This window comes from Eufriesea mexicana, unplaced genomic scaffold (assembly GCF_001483705.2).
Source record: "Eufriesea mexicana isolate 0111107269 unplaced genomic scaffold, ASM148370v2 scaffold1837, whole genome shotgun sequence".
Taxonomy (NCBI): domain Eukaryota; kingdom Metazoa; phylum Arthropoda; class Insecta; order Hymenoptera; family Apidae; genus Eufriesea; species Eufriesea mexicana.
Window position 1 is genome coordinate 989,706 of NW_016909955.1, and position 18,418 is coordinate 1,008,123.

The window sequence follows — 18,418 nt, forward strand, 5'->3', positions numbered from 1 at the left end:
AACTGCGCAGAATCAGGCGCAGCTCAATATTAAAAAAGATCCAAGATGGCGATAACCATAGTGCAGAAGCATCATTGTGTTGATTACTATAATACATTTTACGGTGAATTTAACAATGACGAATATACATAGAAAAATAGTTAAATTTGTACATAAAATGCCCGGTAAAGCTTTTGGAGAATTTCGCTTTTTACCGTTATTCTTTGTCATGGGTGGTGTGATCGAATTCCTTATGATACATTGGCACGTCGGAGAGGTTAACTTTTATAAAACGTATAAAAGAAGAATAATAAACGATACGGTTGAAGGAAGATTACGACAAATGAACGAATTATGAGTGAATCATTGCAAATGCAGACAGAAAAGTAATGGATAAAGATGGCATTTGTGAGTTTGTATGATAGTAAATCAGTGAGTACAACACCATAACATCTATATCTCATTTTTACAGCAACAAAGGCCCGACTAATGCTCTCCACTTTTATAGGCCTTCCGAGGACTGACATAGTTTATCAAGAGATAAGGAATGTAATTTATGCAAAGACATGTACAAAGTATAATAAATTGTTTTACAAATGTATAAGCACAATTCTGACAGTTCTTCTTAACTTCATATCACACACCACATTTATGCTTGTTCATACCTGTGCAGCATGTCTCTCCACCATGCCCAACATTTGTTGTTCCAATTTTTTTAACCTGGATTGATATTTCTTCTTAGACTTTTCTAAAGTTTGTACCAGGGCTCTAAAAATGAAGTTAAAAAGTAATATTTTTCAATCAGTAGTATTTTGCTTTTTATCTATAATTTAATTACCCATTAGCTCTTTTCAAATCGTTAACAAGCTCAGCCGACTGTTGATGCCTCAACTCGGAATTTTTATTAACTTTATCTAAAGTAGAAACTAATTCTTGCAAACGCTCCTTTAACCTGGCCTCTCGACCTAGTGCTTCAATTAATTCGGATTCCATGCCTTCGCTTTCGTTATCGCTTAAACCTCGGTCCTACATACAACGCATGCTCGTTAATTCGAAAAGAAGTATAATTATTTCAATTAATCGTTATATTTTTACTTTATTCGTAGCCATAGCCAGCATGGCTTCTGTATCACTGAGTTGACCTTGAAGATGTTCAATAGCAGCATGTTGAGCCGCGATTTGCGTATCACGTGCATTTAATTTCAATTCTATGGTAGCTCGTTCCTTCTCCAACAGAAAAACCCGTGCTCGTAGCTCTGCCTTATCCTCCCTCATAGCCATCAATTCCTGCATCATTGTCAAATGAATTACATTTGTTTTTGGAACCCCGTAACAAGCCGTGTCTAATCCATGCCATGGACAAACCTGCATAAGTACAGCGGTTTCTAAATCTAACTTCCGGGCTTCGGCGAGGGAAATGGTATTCTTCGAATTTAATGGTTCAGCGTGAACACTTTCCAATTCCACTACAGTCGAGCGAACCATGGCTCGTTCTCCTTTCAGTCTGCTAATATGTCTTCTGAGTCGTTGCTCGTCTTCGACGCACCAAGCCACTTCGGATCTAAATTTACCAGATAATTACAAAAGCTATAGGTTTATCAATAGATCGCAATGTACTTACTCGTCCGATAAAACTATACTATCATCCCATGGCGCATTCAGGGTATTCATACATTCGTTCTCCAATTTATTCAATACATGATAGGCTACGATCTCAGCTGTTCTTCTGTTATCGATCGTAATGCTGTTTCTTTCCGTCGACAGGGCAATCTCGCTTTCCAGCAATGCTACTAGCACGTCGTACGCTTCTATCGCGCGATCACTGTAGGAGAGCGCTAATCGTAACGCGGTCGCGTTCGATTCGTACTTGCCAACTAAAAGACTCAATCTAAAAGCAGACGAGGAGATAGATATCCTTCTTTCACAAAGATTCTCATATTTTGCATTTTATTTTTTCAAAAGTGAAACACAAAGATACCTGTCGCATTGCGCTTTGCTCTCGTGTAATGTCAATGCGAGAACCGCATTATTTGCTCGCGCGTGCTCCAGCCTGCTGTTCAACCTTTCGGTTTCCACTTCAAACTGCTTCTCGGATCCGTTTAATTCTTGAAGATTCGAGTGTTCGAGCAGATCCGACACCAGATGTTCGGCCACCATCGTGGAACACACCTATTTAAATTCCAAGCGAGAAGGCGGGAAGGTTAAAAAAATAATTCCAGCTTTTACAGCATCGATTTCGCTCGATACGGTGGAAGATGATTCGCGAGTAATCGCAGAAGTAAAAACCAGGGACAACGGGCGATGATAACGTACCCCTAGGTTGGTAATATCGGGTCCTGTGATGTGTCTCTCGTCGGTCCTCCTGAGTCTTACCCTCTCGGCTATTTTAAGAACCGGAGCTTCCTCCCTCGTTACACTCTTTGTCGGCGGTGTCTGCAGGGGTGGCAAGAGTGGCGAGCAAGGTGCACTCAAAGGTTCCGGCGAGCTGGTGTTGCCTCTTGTCTGCGGAAATCAAAGGAGCACGAGGAAAACATTACAGTCGGAAGGGTTGATAAATATTTTTGTGAAAGTGTTGGCTGATCAAAGGCTGGCCAAAGCAGGAGTAACGGTGCAAAAAATTCGTTCGACATTCAACGGTTCGTTCCAAAGGGGGAGAGTGCATTTCGGGTGCAGCAAGATGAAAAGAACGATCTCCTTTTCATCACGGAGCCTCTTTGCGAACTGCAAAGTCTCGGAGCGGCCTCTATAGACCGAAACCACATTGATTGCTCGTGTCCCGGGACACGTCACAATAGGTCAAATTGCTACCCACTCGTACTTCTCTACGGGGTGACTCGCTGCCAGCCTGTTGCCTCTGATTGCTAGCCTGATTCTTGAAATTGGCCAGCTGAGCCTGCAAGCTCGAGATTTCTGCGCGAAGGGCTGTGACCTCTTCTTGTAAAGCTGCCACTGCCACGCTTTGGCACGAGGCCGCCTGCTGGGTTGGCTCTGGCGTTGGTAATGCCGCCGGACTGTCTAACTGTTCTCTTCCATTCTGTCGATGGAAAGCATTATGCAATTACTCCTGAATTATGCAAGAGACTTGGGCGAAAAGTCGAGGGAATAGCAATAAAATTCGAGGGGGTAACGTCTAAACTGGGCAACTTTTCACGATTCTATACCTGCTATCCACACTATTTCCGATAGTTTCGAGATAATTACGGTACTTTCTTCTACACGCAAGTTCGATCGCCCAAGTTTGAAATCGATCCACGAGTATACCTCGGCGGTGCGTGGCTCGATGTCCTCGCAGCAACTGGAATCAGCATCGCCCAAGGTACGATCTCCATCACCTTGAATGTCACCTCCAGCCTCGCTCTCCTCCACCGGGTTGGTAATAGACCCTTCTGCGTCTCGGCTCGTCTCTATTTCTACGTATCAGCAAAGACGGAACGAGAAACATTGCGTTATTCTTCAAAGCAATTAAACAAAAGTGGAGAAATAAATAAGAGGAAATTCCTATCTCGCAGAGCTGCACGAAAGCAACGAGCTGTTACGTACAGAAATAGTTACAACACGGCCAAACAATATCCTGCCACGTAGAATTTCGAATTTCGAGCAAATGGTGGGGGAAAGGAACGGTGAAGTGGCTCGCAGCAGGGAACGCGTTAAAACATCAAACAGCCTCGGTCCATAAATCTCTGTCGAAAGGAGGTAGTAGACCGGGCTCTCTGCACAGATTTACGGAATCGGTCGTTCCGTTCTCTCCCTTACCGGACTCATCCTCCTCGGCAATTACGGTAGCCCGATGCCTCTCGAGCTGCCTGCCGAGCTCGGCTATCACGGAATGCAACTCGGTCAGCCTCTCCTCGTGTCTCGCCGCTTGCTGCTCTGCTCTCTGCTCGGCTCGCGCGGCCTGCACCTCCGCGCGGACCAGAGCCGCCTCGGTAGCCTCCCTGGCTCGTGTCGCAGCCACCAGCCTTGAGTTCAGCTCGGCGACCTCGGATCGCAGCGATGACAGCGCGGCCGCGTGCAGCTGAAACAGAACCGTGGATCCCTCGATCAACCATCGATCATGTTTACATTTCGCTGGGAGAAAGTTACCGCGATGTCACCGGGTTCAACAGGCTTTTGTCTTTCGAGTGGACGACGGAATGGACGGCGGAACGAATGGCGGAGTGGATGGAAGCTTTCACCAGGCGCGTTACGAGACTTTCCAGCCTTATCCACGAGATAAGGCTTCCGAGTCCTTCGGAACGCTTCGTTGGAGGTCCGATGACGGATCGACGGAACTTCATCGGAGAAATTCGATTTCACGGTTTGGCAAATATCGTATAACGATTTCGTAACACCGTATGGCGATATCGTGACTCAGAGTCCGCTACGTTTTTGATTTCAGTTCGGTGACGCAACTGCTCGTGGTCAAGGTTGTCACAGTAAGACGAGTGGATGAAGATCGTCTTACCTGTACACGCTACGATTCGGAAGCGTACGGAATAATTAAATTCTTGCCACGGTTATCCTTGACTATTCGCTTAATAACTTCTGGTCGCAACGAATTACGATGTTCGAATGATCGTAGAGGAAAAAATAATTCGCTAATTCTACGTTTCGTCGAGGACGATCCTTGAACGCGTTCATCCATTCACTTCGGGCCGAGCTGATCGAATTAAAGATACCAAAATGATCGTCGCGTTCGCGGCAATTTGGCCGTATTTTTCATTCGAGATTCGACCTTCCCGCTTTTAGTCAGGACCGCTTTTATTTCGTCGGAGACTCGAATTTGGTCGATCACGACGATGAGCGGAAGCGGCTGTTTGCAGCGAATCGTCGCGGTGTTCCCGTAAATGGTCGCCAGGCCCAGACGCGATCCCCCTCCTTATTACCGGTGGCCTTCATTAATTTCGTCGCATTCGCTGCATTTCGAGCGTGAAGGTAGAAAAGAGAGGAATAAAATGTTGAAAAATGCGTAGGAGCGCGCGGATACGTGTTTACGCGGTATCGTACCTCGCGGAGTGTCCTTCGCGAAGGCAACCGGGCATGACGAACGTTACAAGACGACGAGCCGCTAATGATTGCTGGCCGCGTGATAGCGCACGCCGATCAAGAGGGAGAGAGAAAAACGTCAAGGGATACGTATAAGAATCGCGGCCCGTAATTACGAAGTTTCATTCGCGAGTCGTCCTCCTGTCCAGAGAGGGAGAGAAAGAGGATCGTGTGTGTGTCCTGCCCCGAAGAGTGTCTTACGCGTATTCTCGACGACAGGTAAACTAGTTTGTCATCCGGCTTGTCCACGAGACACCGAACTTTTTGCTCATTCTTCTCCTCTTTCGCTTGTACTTTCGCGTGTTCGCCATTTTTTCGCGTCGCTATCCGCTAGTTCGCCGATTCGCTTTTTCGTTCAATTCGGGAACACGTTTACTTAAACGTAGCGTAACTGTCAATTTTCCATGTTCTTATCGTCGACGAGATAGGAACCGGTGCTCCGATACGCGTACATGCGTATTTCGCAAAGGTCAATTATATATCAGCAAAGAAATTACATTAATCAGCGTCAGTTAAAATAAAGAAACGAAATAACCAACGCGTGTCGTACAGTCGTGTGGCTGTCACAGAAAAGGTATTTGAAAAATCCACCATCCGAATTTAACAGAATGTCTGATAACGAAATGTAAAAGCCCACCGAGTATTCTCTAACTATTTATTCGTCGGTGATTACGTATATACGATTACACGATTCGGAGTGTAAACGGCAGAGGCTGGAATATTCGTGAGAAAACACGGAGCTGCGCTCTGTGCCAAGCTATCCAACGCGTGGAAAATTCCCTCACGCGTGTCATTACAGTTTCAGAACGGTGTGGAACGCGGCGGAGGAAGATGAAGTTCCAGTTGACTTTGGCGCTTATCCTGGCAGTGCTTTGCGCGATGCTCGTGATGCCAGGCGAGGGCAAGTTGGTCCATGTACCGGGCAAAACCTGCAAGGACGCTCCACCCTGTCCGGGGGGCAAACCCTGCGTGATGGCCCCTCCTCGTTGCAACGTGGGCACTTGCGGCAAAGACCCGGTGCCCATGTGCGACATCGAGTCCTGAGTGTCGGAGTACCGTAAGGGATACAAGTGGCCCTCGACGAGGCCGCTGGTCATCGTGCTCGTTCATCGACTTACGCGTATGTTAACGGATGTTGCCATAAACGCGGCAGTGACGTGAACGCGGTTCTTCTCATCGAATAAAGCAATTTTACCGCATGGTCTTTTTCTATACCCGTTTATCTTGGTTCATCCGCAACCGACGCGATTCGATCCGCAATGTCGTTCTCCGGGGCAAATTCAGCAAGATCGGTACTACGTTCGCAGTTGATCCGTGTTCGCGAGGATCGCGTAAAGCCGGCGTTGTTTCCACGACTGGAAAAGAATCGAGTCCGTTGCACAACGAGTCGTGTCACGCCGACAAAACGAGCCTGTTGGAGCGAATTCTTCGCAATGACTCACGACCAGGCGATTACCAAAGAAGACAGCTTGCACGGGCTTCTCTCGTTTCCTTCTCGTGTTCTTCTGGCCATGCGTGTTTCAAGCACGCGCCTTCGACCATCACCGATTCCATCGAATTTCTCTCCCGCGAGACGTCCATGGACGTAAAATGATACCGGAAATTGCGGTAAAGTGGTGTAAAGCCGACGACAAGGGTGACCGAGAGGGGCATCAACTTTCTCGACAGTCGAATACCCGATATCCTGTCCCGGATAGATAGAACTCGCTAGTTCGTTCTCGTCTTTGATACGCGAAATTACTTGGGAACCAGGGGCGGGGTAAATCCGTTCGCGATGAAGCTCGTGGATGGTGCTATAGGGGCCTGGCTCGAGGGAAACTTTGCCTTCTCGATGGCTGTAGAAAGTTTTCCACCCGTCGACGACGATTATGCACGTGACGAACAATACGGGGACAATCGGAGTACGTGCTCGTATTCCGAGAAGCACCTGGGTGAAATTCGCATAACAATCGTCTTAAATGGCGATCGCGCGTGTCGCATAAGGCCAAGAATACACGCGACGTTTTGAAACGAACGCAAACGAGACATCGACAGACCCAGCCGGTCGTTCGGTTCGATAAAATAATCGTGGCTCATCCTACGCGGTCGAGAGATCTTGGCTCGCCTTTTCCGCCGCAAATCTTCCGAGTTTCACTCGAAACGTTCGCCTTTCTCCCGGCCGTGTTTGCCTTGAAATTTACCGTCTGTTTGCTTTCAAAACCCGAATCCCGAGGGAGAAAAGGGAGCACCTGTTGGCCACGCACTCGCTCCATTTTTCTCCCGACCAGCACCCCGCGAAATTCTCCAGTTGCGCGACCAAACGCCTCCGTCTCTGGATTAGAACGTTTCAAAGGGAGCCGAACATGGTAGCAGCCTCTGGGCAACTTCTATACGAGTCGTTTTACCACCTGGATCGATCGGTTCAAGGAAACATTCTTCGTCGATGATGATTGCGTGCGATTGTCCTCGTTCGCGCGATAGACCTTCGATTCCTCGATACCTCTGCCGCACTTTCGACCAAAGATTCGCAAGCTTTTCGGGTCTACGAGGGGAGCCGGGTAATCGGGACACTTTCCTGCCGGATGTCGAGTAGAGAAAGGAAGCAGAGAAATCGACGAAGCGAACGTCGGACGAAGGTGGGACGTGAGGTGAGAGCTTTAAAAACATTTCCACGCGCTAAGTCGTTAATGTCTTGCCGTCTGTCTGTCTGAGCTCCGTCACAGACGTATTATTTTCCGGCAGAAAGAACTCTTTTGCTGCTCGACGCGCCACGCTCTGCCGCATCATCCTGATGAAATACGAGCCTCGGGTTCACTGTTCCTTCTCCGACCAGTGATTCAGCCTTCGGCGAAAGAGCCGAGCGAAGATTAAATCGTTCGAAATAAACGTTTGGGAAATTGTTACGCGTCCGATGGATCGTCGAAAAGTCGCAGAATCTACCGATTATCTATCCGCTGTAGTTGCACCGATTGTACAGGCGTGGAAGAAGGAATTTCTTCCAAAGGCGCAGCGTGAAAGTCAATAACAGCAGGGCAATCGAACGAGACCGAACGACTGCTGCGTTTTTTCGTGCGAAAAGCCAGGTCTGTTCGACGAGACGAGATGAAAACTCGGCAGTATTCGCGCACGAGCAGTCGTTGCCCGACGCAGAGGCGAATAATCGAATTTTATATAGGTACAAAGGTGCCCGGCGCAGGCTTCGTTGTAAAGTACATCACGTTTCATGGGCGAGAATTACGATAACCTTGCCGTCGACGTATCAGAGAGGTTTGCGTCGAAACGAGGTTCGTCTTTTCGTTGGCTGACGAACGGTTCAGCGAGCTGGTAACGAGATCACGGGGAACCGATAGTTCGTAACAAGATTTTTTCCAATGAAAATGGACCCGGCCGGTAATCCGTTAAAGAGGTCAAGTAGGTGTCCCCTTTCGAGATGGTAAATTCCTTCACCAAGCTTCCGTGACCCTTTTTCTTCTCTTTGTCCGGTCGTCAAAAGGGACGAGCAACCTTACCCGTTTTGATCCACGGGGGGAGATCGTTGAACGAAGACGAACCGGCTAAGGGGTTAGCACGCCGTTTCAAACGGTCCTTTTGTGGCCGCTGGGACAAAAGAGGTAACCCACAGACACGTCTATTCTGCCCCGATGCGAGAGCACGTTGCCTGCGAAATGACATCCCCGTCTTCTTCCGTCGAGTAACGAGACACACAGAGAGGATCCCTCTCTTCGAGGATGACCCGCGTGCAGCTAATCCGGTAGTGGGAATGAAATTTTCGAAAACGGTGCACGCGTCAGGAGGGAGATCGAGGAGTCCTCGACCCGCCGGATCCATTAGACCTCTCACGAGTTAATGACTCGGTTCAACGACGTTGACAGTGAACCGGGGTCGCGTGCGAAGAAATCGCGGCCGTTCTACCCGGTGAACGTTGCTGCAAACATCGGCGAACGGGGAAGAGAAGAAATCGGCAATGACAGACAGACGGCGGAGTCTGGGCCGGTGATTTGACGGAAAATATGGAATCGGACAGAAGCGTTGGGGCTGCTGGAAGTGTCGGAGCGGGCGAAACGAAATTACGGGAACGAAAGTTTATTTGAAATTCCTCTGTGAAATCGATCGTCCGGTTGGTTAGCCGTGGCTCGCCCGCCGCTCTATTCCTGCCGGATTAAAGTTTAAAGGGTAGTAGTCGATTCTGCATAAGCTTACGGAGAGACAGACAGGGGGTTGAGGACGACAAAGACAACGGCAGACGAACGGATTCAGCTCGACGGGGCTCTGGCTGCCGAGGTGGAGGGAAAAGGAGGACGAAAGAGAGAGAGAGAGAGAGAGAGAGAGGGAAACGAAGGGAAAGCTCGACGGGAAGCGAGGAAAAGCGAGAAGAACCTATGGGAACAGGACAGACAGAGAAGGGGAGAGGGGGAGAGGGAGACGAGAGGAAAAGACAATCTAAACGTGACGCATAGAGAACGAGAGAAGACGAGAAGGATAAAAAATGAACGATCCGCTTCGGGATGAATATGGAGAGGAGACGGATGAGCAGAGAAGAGGGCAAGAGGGTGAAAGCGAACCGGAAGGACAGAAACATCGTCCTGTTCCTCAGAGGCGGGCCGATCCATCGCTCTCGACGAGGCCGCGGCCCCGAGCTTTCGAATCGAATACACCGGCAAAAATTACGTAACTCCATTATCCAGTGTCGAAATGCTGTTCGCCCCTGGCGGAAGGTCTGTTTCGCGTTTCGTTGCCGCGCTTCCATCACGCGCCGTCGAATTTCGCCACCCCTGCTTCGCGCTTTTCCATCGTCTAACGCGTTCCTTTATCCGATGCACGTTTAATCGATACCCGGGATAAAGTTGAGAATTAGCCCGTAATCGGCTAGTCCGGACTGCCAATTTCGTCGAATCCCTATCGATTCGAAAGAAACGGGAATAGTCGGTTAAGCGAGCGAAATCTTCGTGTCTAGCGGACGTTAACGCGGAGGAAGTTGGAACAAGCCTTGAATTACGGCCTGAACAGCTGCAATCGCGAACCGGTGAGTAGGGGTTAGATTCGCGGGACAAAACGTTTAACGCGACAATTCTCCGTGTTTTATTGCTCGCTCGTTAAGTTCGATCGGAGACTCGAACGATCGTGGATGGACAGCTTAACGAGACGGTTAAGCTTCCCAGATCGATTGCTAATTGATCGATGGAGAAAACGGAGACTCGCTTTCGAAAGGCGTTTAACGCGAGATCGCGATCTCGACGACTTACTGACTCCTGCTGCTTGTCCCTGTGACTAGCTTCGATCTGGATAGGGACGGTTCTGTCGGAACTGCGATCGCCAGGGCAGCAGAGCCACGACCTAGACCTGGTTAATCCTTTTGGTTCCTCTTCTTCCTCCTCGGCATCCTCGTCTTCCGTGGTGGCGCAATGCACGTACACCAGGTCCCTACGCGGTGGTTCGAGGATCTCTTTGCCAGGAATAGAGACGTGATTCGGCTGCACGGTGTACCTGGTCGTCTGCTGACAATGTTGCTGCTGCTGCTGTTGTATCTGGACTCTGTGCTGGTGCAACCGGTCCACGTAGTAAGCTGGCTCCGCGGAGCCATTGTTCACGGCCACGGTGAAACCCGCCACCTTGTCTCTGTGCTTCTACTTAACTTTTCCTCACTCTAACATCTTTCATCCGCGATTCGCGGGTCGCCGAAGCTCTTTCGCGTTTCTCGTTAAAGAAAAGAGTCCCTGGTTCGACGACACTGCTCTCCTCTGACCGTTTGCACTTCCGCTTTTGTCTCGCGTTCGCGTTAAAGACACTGCACCAACCAGGCTGTTCACGGGACAGACTCTTCGTCACGCTCGGTTACGCGAAGCAATGCGACGATGGAGTGACTGGCGACGAGATATTGCGACATTGTAGCGATCGGTAGTGGAATCTAGCTGCAGTTTTCCCTGCTGTAATTAGGTTACCGCCGGGGACCTCCTTAGGTCGGTGTAACTATTCGATCCTACATCCTGCCTATGATTAATGCCGCTTGTCCGAAGACAAAGGATTTCGTGTAACGAAAGCATGCCTGGATCGGAGCGAACGAAGGGCGAGACTCGAGACTGAATAAGAGTAACGACGTAAAAGTTCGATCGGTCATTGTGCGATCCGTGATTGCGTGCTATTGGCCTATTCAACTACCGCGTAACTTTTCCACGCTACACCGTGGCGACCAGTCCTTTGTCAATCGAATCCAACTTCCTATACGCGCCTATCTTCTTTCCCGTATCGAATACTTGGCAGTCAAACCGAGCCGAGAGCTGCCGTCACGGTCACGCCTTCCAATTCGTCCAGCGATTCGATCATTGAATTCAAATAAAGAAACCTTTGTTGCCGGCAAAAACATCTTCCTGCCTGTATCGTCTTCTCCAGGCGACTAGCTCTAGCACGTTTCATGCTTCGATACGCTCTAACGATACGCTCTAACGATACGCGCCGCAGCCCACCAGCGACGCGTTCGAGGAAAGGGGTACAGACTGTCTGAACGCGATTCCAATTTAGAGCATGAAACGCGAAAATCGCAGCCACTCTAATTATAATTCGCGGCGAGATTTTTCTGCTTTGGCACGCGCCGCGCTCGTTCCTCGGCCCGCGGGCACCAGCGTCCCGACGCGCGCTGCTTTCACCATCGAAATCGCGGAAAAGCTCGAGCACCGCCGCTGAACGTTTAATGGCGTGAGATTTGCGGGCTGAAGTTTTTACATTTTCCACGTGTTTAACGAGCACGCCATGCCGGTTGCTCGTTAGCTTGTCATTAGTGGCCCGGTCAACGCCGGCCTTCGATGGCCCAACTCCCCGACAGTCTAGTCTGTTCGTTGAGCTTTCAACCACGCGTTTCGTCGCTTGGCCGCAGCTGTCGATCCAACGCTAACTTGTCATTAGTGGCCCGGTCAACGCCGGCCTTCGATGGCCCAACTCCCCGACAGTCTGTTCGTTGAGCTTTCAACCACGCGTTTCGTCGCTTGGCCGCAGCTGTCGATCCAACGCTTCGTCAACAAAACGCGAGCTCCGTGTAATAACCGTTCGCGTTATCACCGAATCCCCGTTTCTGCTTCTGCTACTCGAGCTTTCGACAATAGCCCGCGACCATGGCCTGTTGTTTCACTCGGTTGCCTCGCAATAGTCGCGCTGTTATCCGTGAACCAATCTTCCCATCAGCGGCTGCATTGTCCATACGGAACTTTATTACCCGAACTGAGCGCAGATTTCATTTCTCGCGAGATCTCGAATGATTCCTGCGCGTACCTCGTGGTAAAAGCGTGAAAAAACTGCGAATCGTTGCGGTGGATGACGCTGGTTTAACGGAAGTTCGCCGGCGGAAGTCGAGGAGGGCACTCGTGCCTTTTTCACACCGAACGGGGGGACCTTGGCCTGTCCTATCTTCTCCGGAGGATCGTTTCGACCGAGGTCGACAATCGCTGTGAAAAATCCGTCATTGTGCGAGCGCGGAACGCGGCCATCGGAGGACGCGCCAAATTTTCCCCAGACGCTGCGCGTCTCGAGCGTAAACCCCGGGTGAAACAAAATAATTTCTTGTACCGCGCCACGTGGTTGGCAGATGTCACCGTCTAGCAATCCTCGAGTTGCAGAGAAGAGAATAGGCGGATAGGAGAAGACGAATTGATTGGATGGAAGACATTTACGTAACCGAGGTACGGCAGAAGACGTATTCAATGGCTATCAGTTTGGGCTCGGTCAGGCTTTCAGCTGTTCCACATGAATCAATAAGAAGCTAAACAGGCTAGACAGGCTGTAATAACCCCGCTAATTGAATATGTATTTCGAGTCGGTCGGGCTAAGCGACTTGTCATTAACCCAGTTAAAATGGCTGTTCGCGCAACGACCAACGTATCCACGGTTGTGGGTACTTCTACGCAAAGAAGAGAAAGGTTAATCGATCCACGAGGATCCACGAGGTCTATTGGCCTCGAGTCCTCCGAGGCAGCCGCGTGGCCAAAATTGCGGGATTTCGATAGGAAAACGATTGGCGAGACGCGAACGCGTGGTTCGTGGGACAGTTTACGCAAGGGTACGCGCGAGACATCGGAATTTGATAACAACCGAGGACCGCTGGTTACCCAGGGCATAATCGAGTTCGCGTGCGGTGGCCGTTAGCGTGAACCAGTCGATTTAGAAAGCTGCTTAATTGCTCGGCTAGTGTCTATCGATTCTCGACGGAATCGTGGCCCGACGAGGACGCGTCGCGAAACGGCCGTAGCGGCGAAATAAATTAATTGCTCGACCGGCAATTATGAGACGCGAGGAAGGGGCGCGTATTTCTGTCTCGGGCCTAACGAGGCCCTTATTGCCGACAGCAATTAGTTTTTACGCAGAGCCAATGCGATCAAAGCGGCTGCCATTGCGATATTCCATTCTGACTCGCGATTAATTCTTATCGATGTCGACGATACAATCGTTACGCTTTTCCCGAGCTCGATCAATGGCCTAATTTATCGACGCGGAGCCAGAGGATGACGAAAGGTATTCGCCAGGTGGACGAAAAACGCCGAAATTCCGCAGCGTTGACCGGTGTTGTAGCAGGCAGGCAGGCAGGCAGGCGCGTTAATTAAACGAGTTAATTAGTCAAGGCGACGCAACCGCGCGGCATGCCGGGAAAACCGCGTTGCGAATTTAGTAGGGATGGTCAGGGAGCAACGTCGGCGGATACCAATTATGGAAGCTACTCGCCTGCTGGTCGAGACTTTTTGCGGAAAAAGAGCGAGCCCGAGTGATTCCGCGCGGCTGCGGTCCAGTTTTCGCGAGCCAGTTGAAAATTAATGACACGTGAAATCGACGAGAGGTCGTGTTTATAATTCAGATTCAATTACATCGCCTCTGCGCGCCGATTTCTCGCCGGTTTGCTCCGTATACGGAAAGCCCATTGCGGGAAAGGGATCGCTAATCGTTACCGTTTCTTTCCAGTATCGCCGGCTATGAGATCCACGCGTATGTTAATCGAATCGGTATTACCTCGCGCTCCTGTCCCTCCTTTTTTCCCTCTGCTTTACACGCTCCAACGATCCTTATTAATTGCGACGCGGAGAAAGTCTACGACATCGGACAGCTATCCGTTCGCGTAGTATCGCGGGGAATACCTGGGCGATACCCGCGTGCATCGGTAAAAATCGCTGGCAACCGGTACACCGTAATAGCGAATTTCTTGCGGGGCCGGGTCTGAAGTTACGATTCGAAGAAACGATCGTCCGTAATGCTTCGGAACGTTACAAACGGAATACCGAACTGGCCGCGTTATCTTTTTCACCGTACACAAAGTAGATCATGGGACGAGCCGTGGCTGTCCGATCCCTTGATCCATTATCGCGCAACGTTGGTCAAACAACGGCGAAGAAAAGTCAGTTAACGGGTTGAAAAAGCCTGAGAAGAAAGCAGCGAAAGTAGCCAGCGAGGAAGGCCAAAGGTTGTACAAACAGCGAGTTTTAGCAGCTGCGCGGCGCTTGCCTTCGATGGATTAGCTTATCGTTTATCGTCGCAGCCTATCCAGGGGACATTTACATTCTGCTGACGCCAAACGAAGACCCTTCCCTTTTCAACCTCGTCACCCTTTCTCTCTTTCTCCGTCTCGTTTTCAAGTATGCCGCGCATGGCTGTGGCAAATTTGTCGCGTTGACTCACTCGTTCCTCCTATAACTCGCGATCAGATCGCTATCTTGATTATTAATTAGCGGGCACGTCGAGTGCGTAAAAGGGAGGAATTGTCTTTCCAGCTGGCACCAGGTGCCCCTCTGCTTTGCATCGCGCGCCGGTGAGTAGCTTCGAGAACGAATCGTGCCTGCTTCGGGGTACGCGTTCCGTAATACGTAGTCGGAGGAACACAGCCGATCAGCGGGAAACGCGAATTTAAACGATAGCACCAGCTGCGTCGCGAAAATAGAAGCGATCGCGATACGCGTATATTTGCGGTGTGATTCACGGGAAGGGGATCGTAGGTCAGGGTGTTGGAGTATCGGGGGCGACGTACGATTTGCGGTGGCTGGATATTATATGAGTAATTAGCACGCGCAGGCTCGCCGCGTGTGCGCAATTTGAATTCATTGGCCCGGGTTGTTGCACGATGATCCACGAGAATTCTCGCCAGAACAGTTGCGGGCTAAATGTCACGTACCTCGAATACTACGAGTTTATTCACCACCCTCTGGAGACCGATTAGGGCGAACCTTTGAATCTAAATAATTGCACCGCCTTGTTACGGACAAATTAGAACCGTGGGTATAACGCGACGCCAATCGTATCGGGATTAATTTAAATTCCTTCCTTCCGACATCTTCGAACGACCTTCGAATGCCCTCGAATAACCTCGAAATCATCTCGAACGACCCCGGTGTGACACCGCGCGACCTTCACGCGTCGCGGAGTAATTTTCGAGCGAGCAAGCTTCGCGTATCACCGAGATAGGGAGCTTAAAGTGGCGTGAGTTGTTCGCGGAACGATTCCGAACCACGGAACAAACGCAGAAACGAAATCCGTACATGGGTGTACGCGATTCGCTTCGTTCCAAGGTGCCCGGATTAATGGCTGGAAATTCGAGTTCGTAGGTACGTTATCCGCGGCTTAACAGGTGCGATAACAGGGCTATTTCTAGCAGGGACACGCACGCGTGGAAAAACGCGGCGACGATAACGCTGGTGCGGCGGGCCCTATGCATGGTAGCGTGAAATTTCTCCGAGCGTGGATGTCTGTTAACTTTGTCGCGGTCGGGCAATTCAGGTTACGATCCCGTGCAATAAAGTTCGGCCAAAGTACAGAAACGCGTTGCTCGTGCCGTGTCGATACGATCCTCTTATCCCAGATGGTTTACCGCCGCTTTTACGGCTGCGTTTTTCCACCGCGTCGGTATAAACGCCCGTTACATACCGCTTGACGCTTTGTAATACCATTAAACGTCTGTTCACGATCATTACCAAGGCGCGCGCTCGCACCGGCCGAACGCGGCCAATTCCGACCGTTAATTTACGAGTTAATCGCCACGCAGCGATTTACGAAATGTCGTTAAAACGTAAATGTCACTCGACATTACAGCTCTGTGTACCAGTGCCAGTCGTTGAGGAATGTTTCCCGCTATCGAACTCTCGCCACGGCCAACGCGCAAACAACTTTTTACTCGTGCGGTTAACCATCGCGAATTATGCTCCGGTAATCGAATACAGACATCCCCGACTTTTTCCCTTATCGATTCCACCGATAACCACGAGATGAAGATCTTGTCGGGGCGAGCATCGTCGATAACTCTGCTCATCTCGCTCGGTTTATCTTTGCCGCGCGATGAAAGTTTGACGATTTTTCAACGGGTCGTAAGCAACGGTCTGTTCGAGCGAGGTGAAGACGGTGCGCGATCGTCGGAGGAACGGGACCCGAGTTGGCATAAAGCTCGCTCATCAGCGACATAAAAAGGTGTCGTTTCAGCGGATCGCTCAATTCCCCCGGCAGGATGAACGCGTCGTCTCCGCAGGACGAGTCGGTGTTTTTCTCGACGAGCCAAGCGACGGTAAGGGTAGCGTGTGCACGACGCCAGAGAATCGCTGGTCGCTGGAACATCAGGAACGCGGAAGGGATGCCTCGCGATGGAAGCCAGTTCGTTAAACTCGTTACCGATCCCTGAAATCGTTGCCCCGGAATGCACCGGGCGATTTTTCTTTTTCCTCCTCCTCCCTCCTTCTCCACCGTCTCCGTTTCTTTGCCGAGACGGAGAGAAACAAAAGCGCGAACGAGAGGCTGTTGCGCGGGAGCGACCAGACGGGGGAAAAGAAACGAAAACGCTCTGCCGGAGGAGCACACGCGACGACGGTGTAAAAAGATTGAAAGGTGCAGCCGGGAATGATGAATGAACGGCGCAGCCCGCTGATTACGCTAATACCGTGAATGAATATTGAGACCAAGGAAACAAAGAACGGAGCCAGCGGGATAACGTCTCGAGTCGGTCCGCGTGTTCCAACCTGGCTAAACCTGGCTAAGTCGCGAAGCAGGGATCCGAGGAGGCGATACCGATGTCCGTTCTAGGTAACGCGGCAATAGTCGAGGAAATCCTCCAGGTAGCCATCGGTGATCCCGAGCTACGTGGCCGAGTGGAGGGTAAACGATCGTCCGAGGATGGAACGGACTGCTAAAAAGAGTTCGAGCGGACACGGTCCCGGTTCCGTGCAAGAAACGAGGCTCGGGGGCAGGGGAAGAGTTGCCAGAACGAGAAGCCAAATGCTTCGACGACATCGGCGTGGTTGCGACCCAATTTCTCGCCACTACTCGCACGATCTCCGGAAAGTCTGCTCGACGAGCAAACCGAGGAACGAGGAGTCCGATAACGTCGAGATCCCGAGGATAAGAGAGAAAGAGAGAGAGAGAGAGAAAGAGAGGCAGAAGTGGATCTCGATGGCTGACCGATTTATGCGACGCGATGGCGAATCGGCACGCAAACGATTAGATAAACGAGTGCATCGCTCGTTTAGGTTGCATGCAAATGCGTCGCGACGCATCGGCCGGCAACGCGTGGTAAACATCGAGCGGCGTGCATCGAGTAATCATTGTCGCAGCCGGGGGAACCTGGGTGATCTGCAAATCAAACGGGACACCTCAGGTTGGCGCCAGTAGGTTTTTACGTGTAACGCGACCGGCCGTTTAGCGATTACGACTTCATTCGTGTTCGTACACGGTTGAGGTGGGACGCGGAACGATAAGTTCGAAAGGGGATAATAAGAGGACGGAAGGGAAAATTAGAGTCATTCGGGGCCGTAATTGACAGGCTGATTACAGGTAGACGGTTTGCATACGTAAACGGCGATATGGATTACTATCATTTCGCGCACTTCGTTAGAGGAAGGAGGTGTCATCCGTGTGTCTTTGGGATATCTTCGTTTGTAAATGAAATCGATAATTGGACGGAGGAGCGCAGGGTTAACGAACCGATGGCTAGCTGGTCGGAGGATATTTTTCAGGCTTTCGGCTGCCAACGCGATGCCTAGTGGTATAGGTATGGCTCTAGCCAGACAGAGAATGGCCGGCGCCACGAAGCCGACAAAACGCGGGACGTGGCCTTAATAGAAATTAAATGAATCGTATTGTTTTGCAAAGTACGGTCCGCCATGGCAGACGGGTTTTTGGCACGTCGCCAGCAAAGTTCGAATGGCAAAACGCGGGAGACAGGTAGGACGAAGAACGGAACGGCACGCACGTGTGGGATACACCGAGTCGTTATTTTTCGATCCTCCGACTCGTACGTGGCATTCTTCGCGTCGTTAGGCCACGCTCCCGAGCTTGCTAACAAATTGCGCCCGATCTAAGAACACGATCGCGAGCTAAGACCCGTCGATGATCCTTCGGCCGCTATACTTTATCCGCCGAGTTTCTTATATCGTGTATCGAGGGTGCAAGTTGGACGAGACAAGTTTTTAACGCGGCGCTTTAAACTTTC

The 18,418-nt window shown here is 50.6% G+C and overlaps 1 protein-coding gene and 1 long non-coding RNA gene across 4 annotated transcripts in view; one reads left to right on the forward strand and one right to left on the reverse strand.

Annotated features, from left to right (window-relative positions):
• LOC108549321 (colorectal mutant cancer protein) overlaps positions 1–18,418 on the reverse strand; it is a 42,732-nt gene that overhangs the window by 2,457 nt on the left and 21,857 nt on the right. For 2 of the 3 annotated variants that reach the window (XM_017902652.1, XM_017902654.1), the window contains exons 4-13: positions 3,733–3,994; positions 3,241–3,389; positions 2,792–3,013; positions 2,293–2,481; positions 1,958–2,148; positions 1,601–1,867; positions 1,345–1,540; positions 1,075–1,266; positions 818–1,005; positions 645–747 (exon numbers count right to left, since the gene is read on the reverse strand). In XM_017902652.1, the coding sequence (XP_017758141.1) occupies positions 645–747; positions 818–1,005; positions 1,075–1,266; positions 1,345–1,540; positions 1,601–1,867; positions 1,958–2,148; positions 2,293–2,481; positions 2,792–3,013; positions 3,241–3,389; positions 3,733–3,994 (1,959 nt within the window). The remainder of the gene's footprint in view (positions 1–644; positions 748–817; positions 1,006–1,074; positions 1,267–1,344; positions 1,541–1,600; positions 1,868–1,957; positions 2,149–2,292; positions 2,482–2,791; positions 3,014–3,240; positions 3,390–3,732; positions 3,995–18,418) is intronic. The other variant, XM_017902653.1, reaches the window with a different exon arrangement.
• LOC108549323 (uncharacterized) lies at positions 333–580 on the forward strand. Its single transcript, XR_001890309.1, has 2 exons — positions 333–411; positions 488–580. It is a non-coding gene; the product is annotated as an uncharacterized LOC108549323 (long non-coding RNA).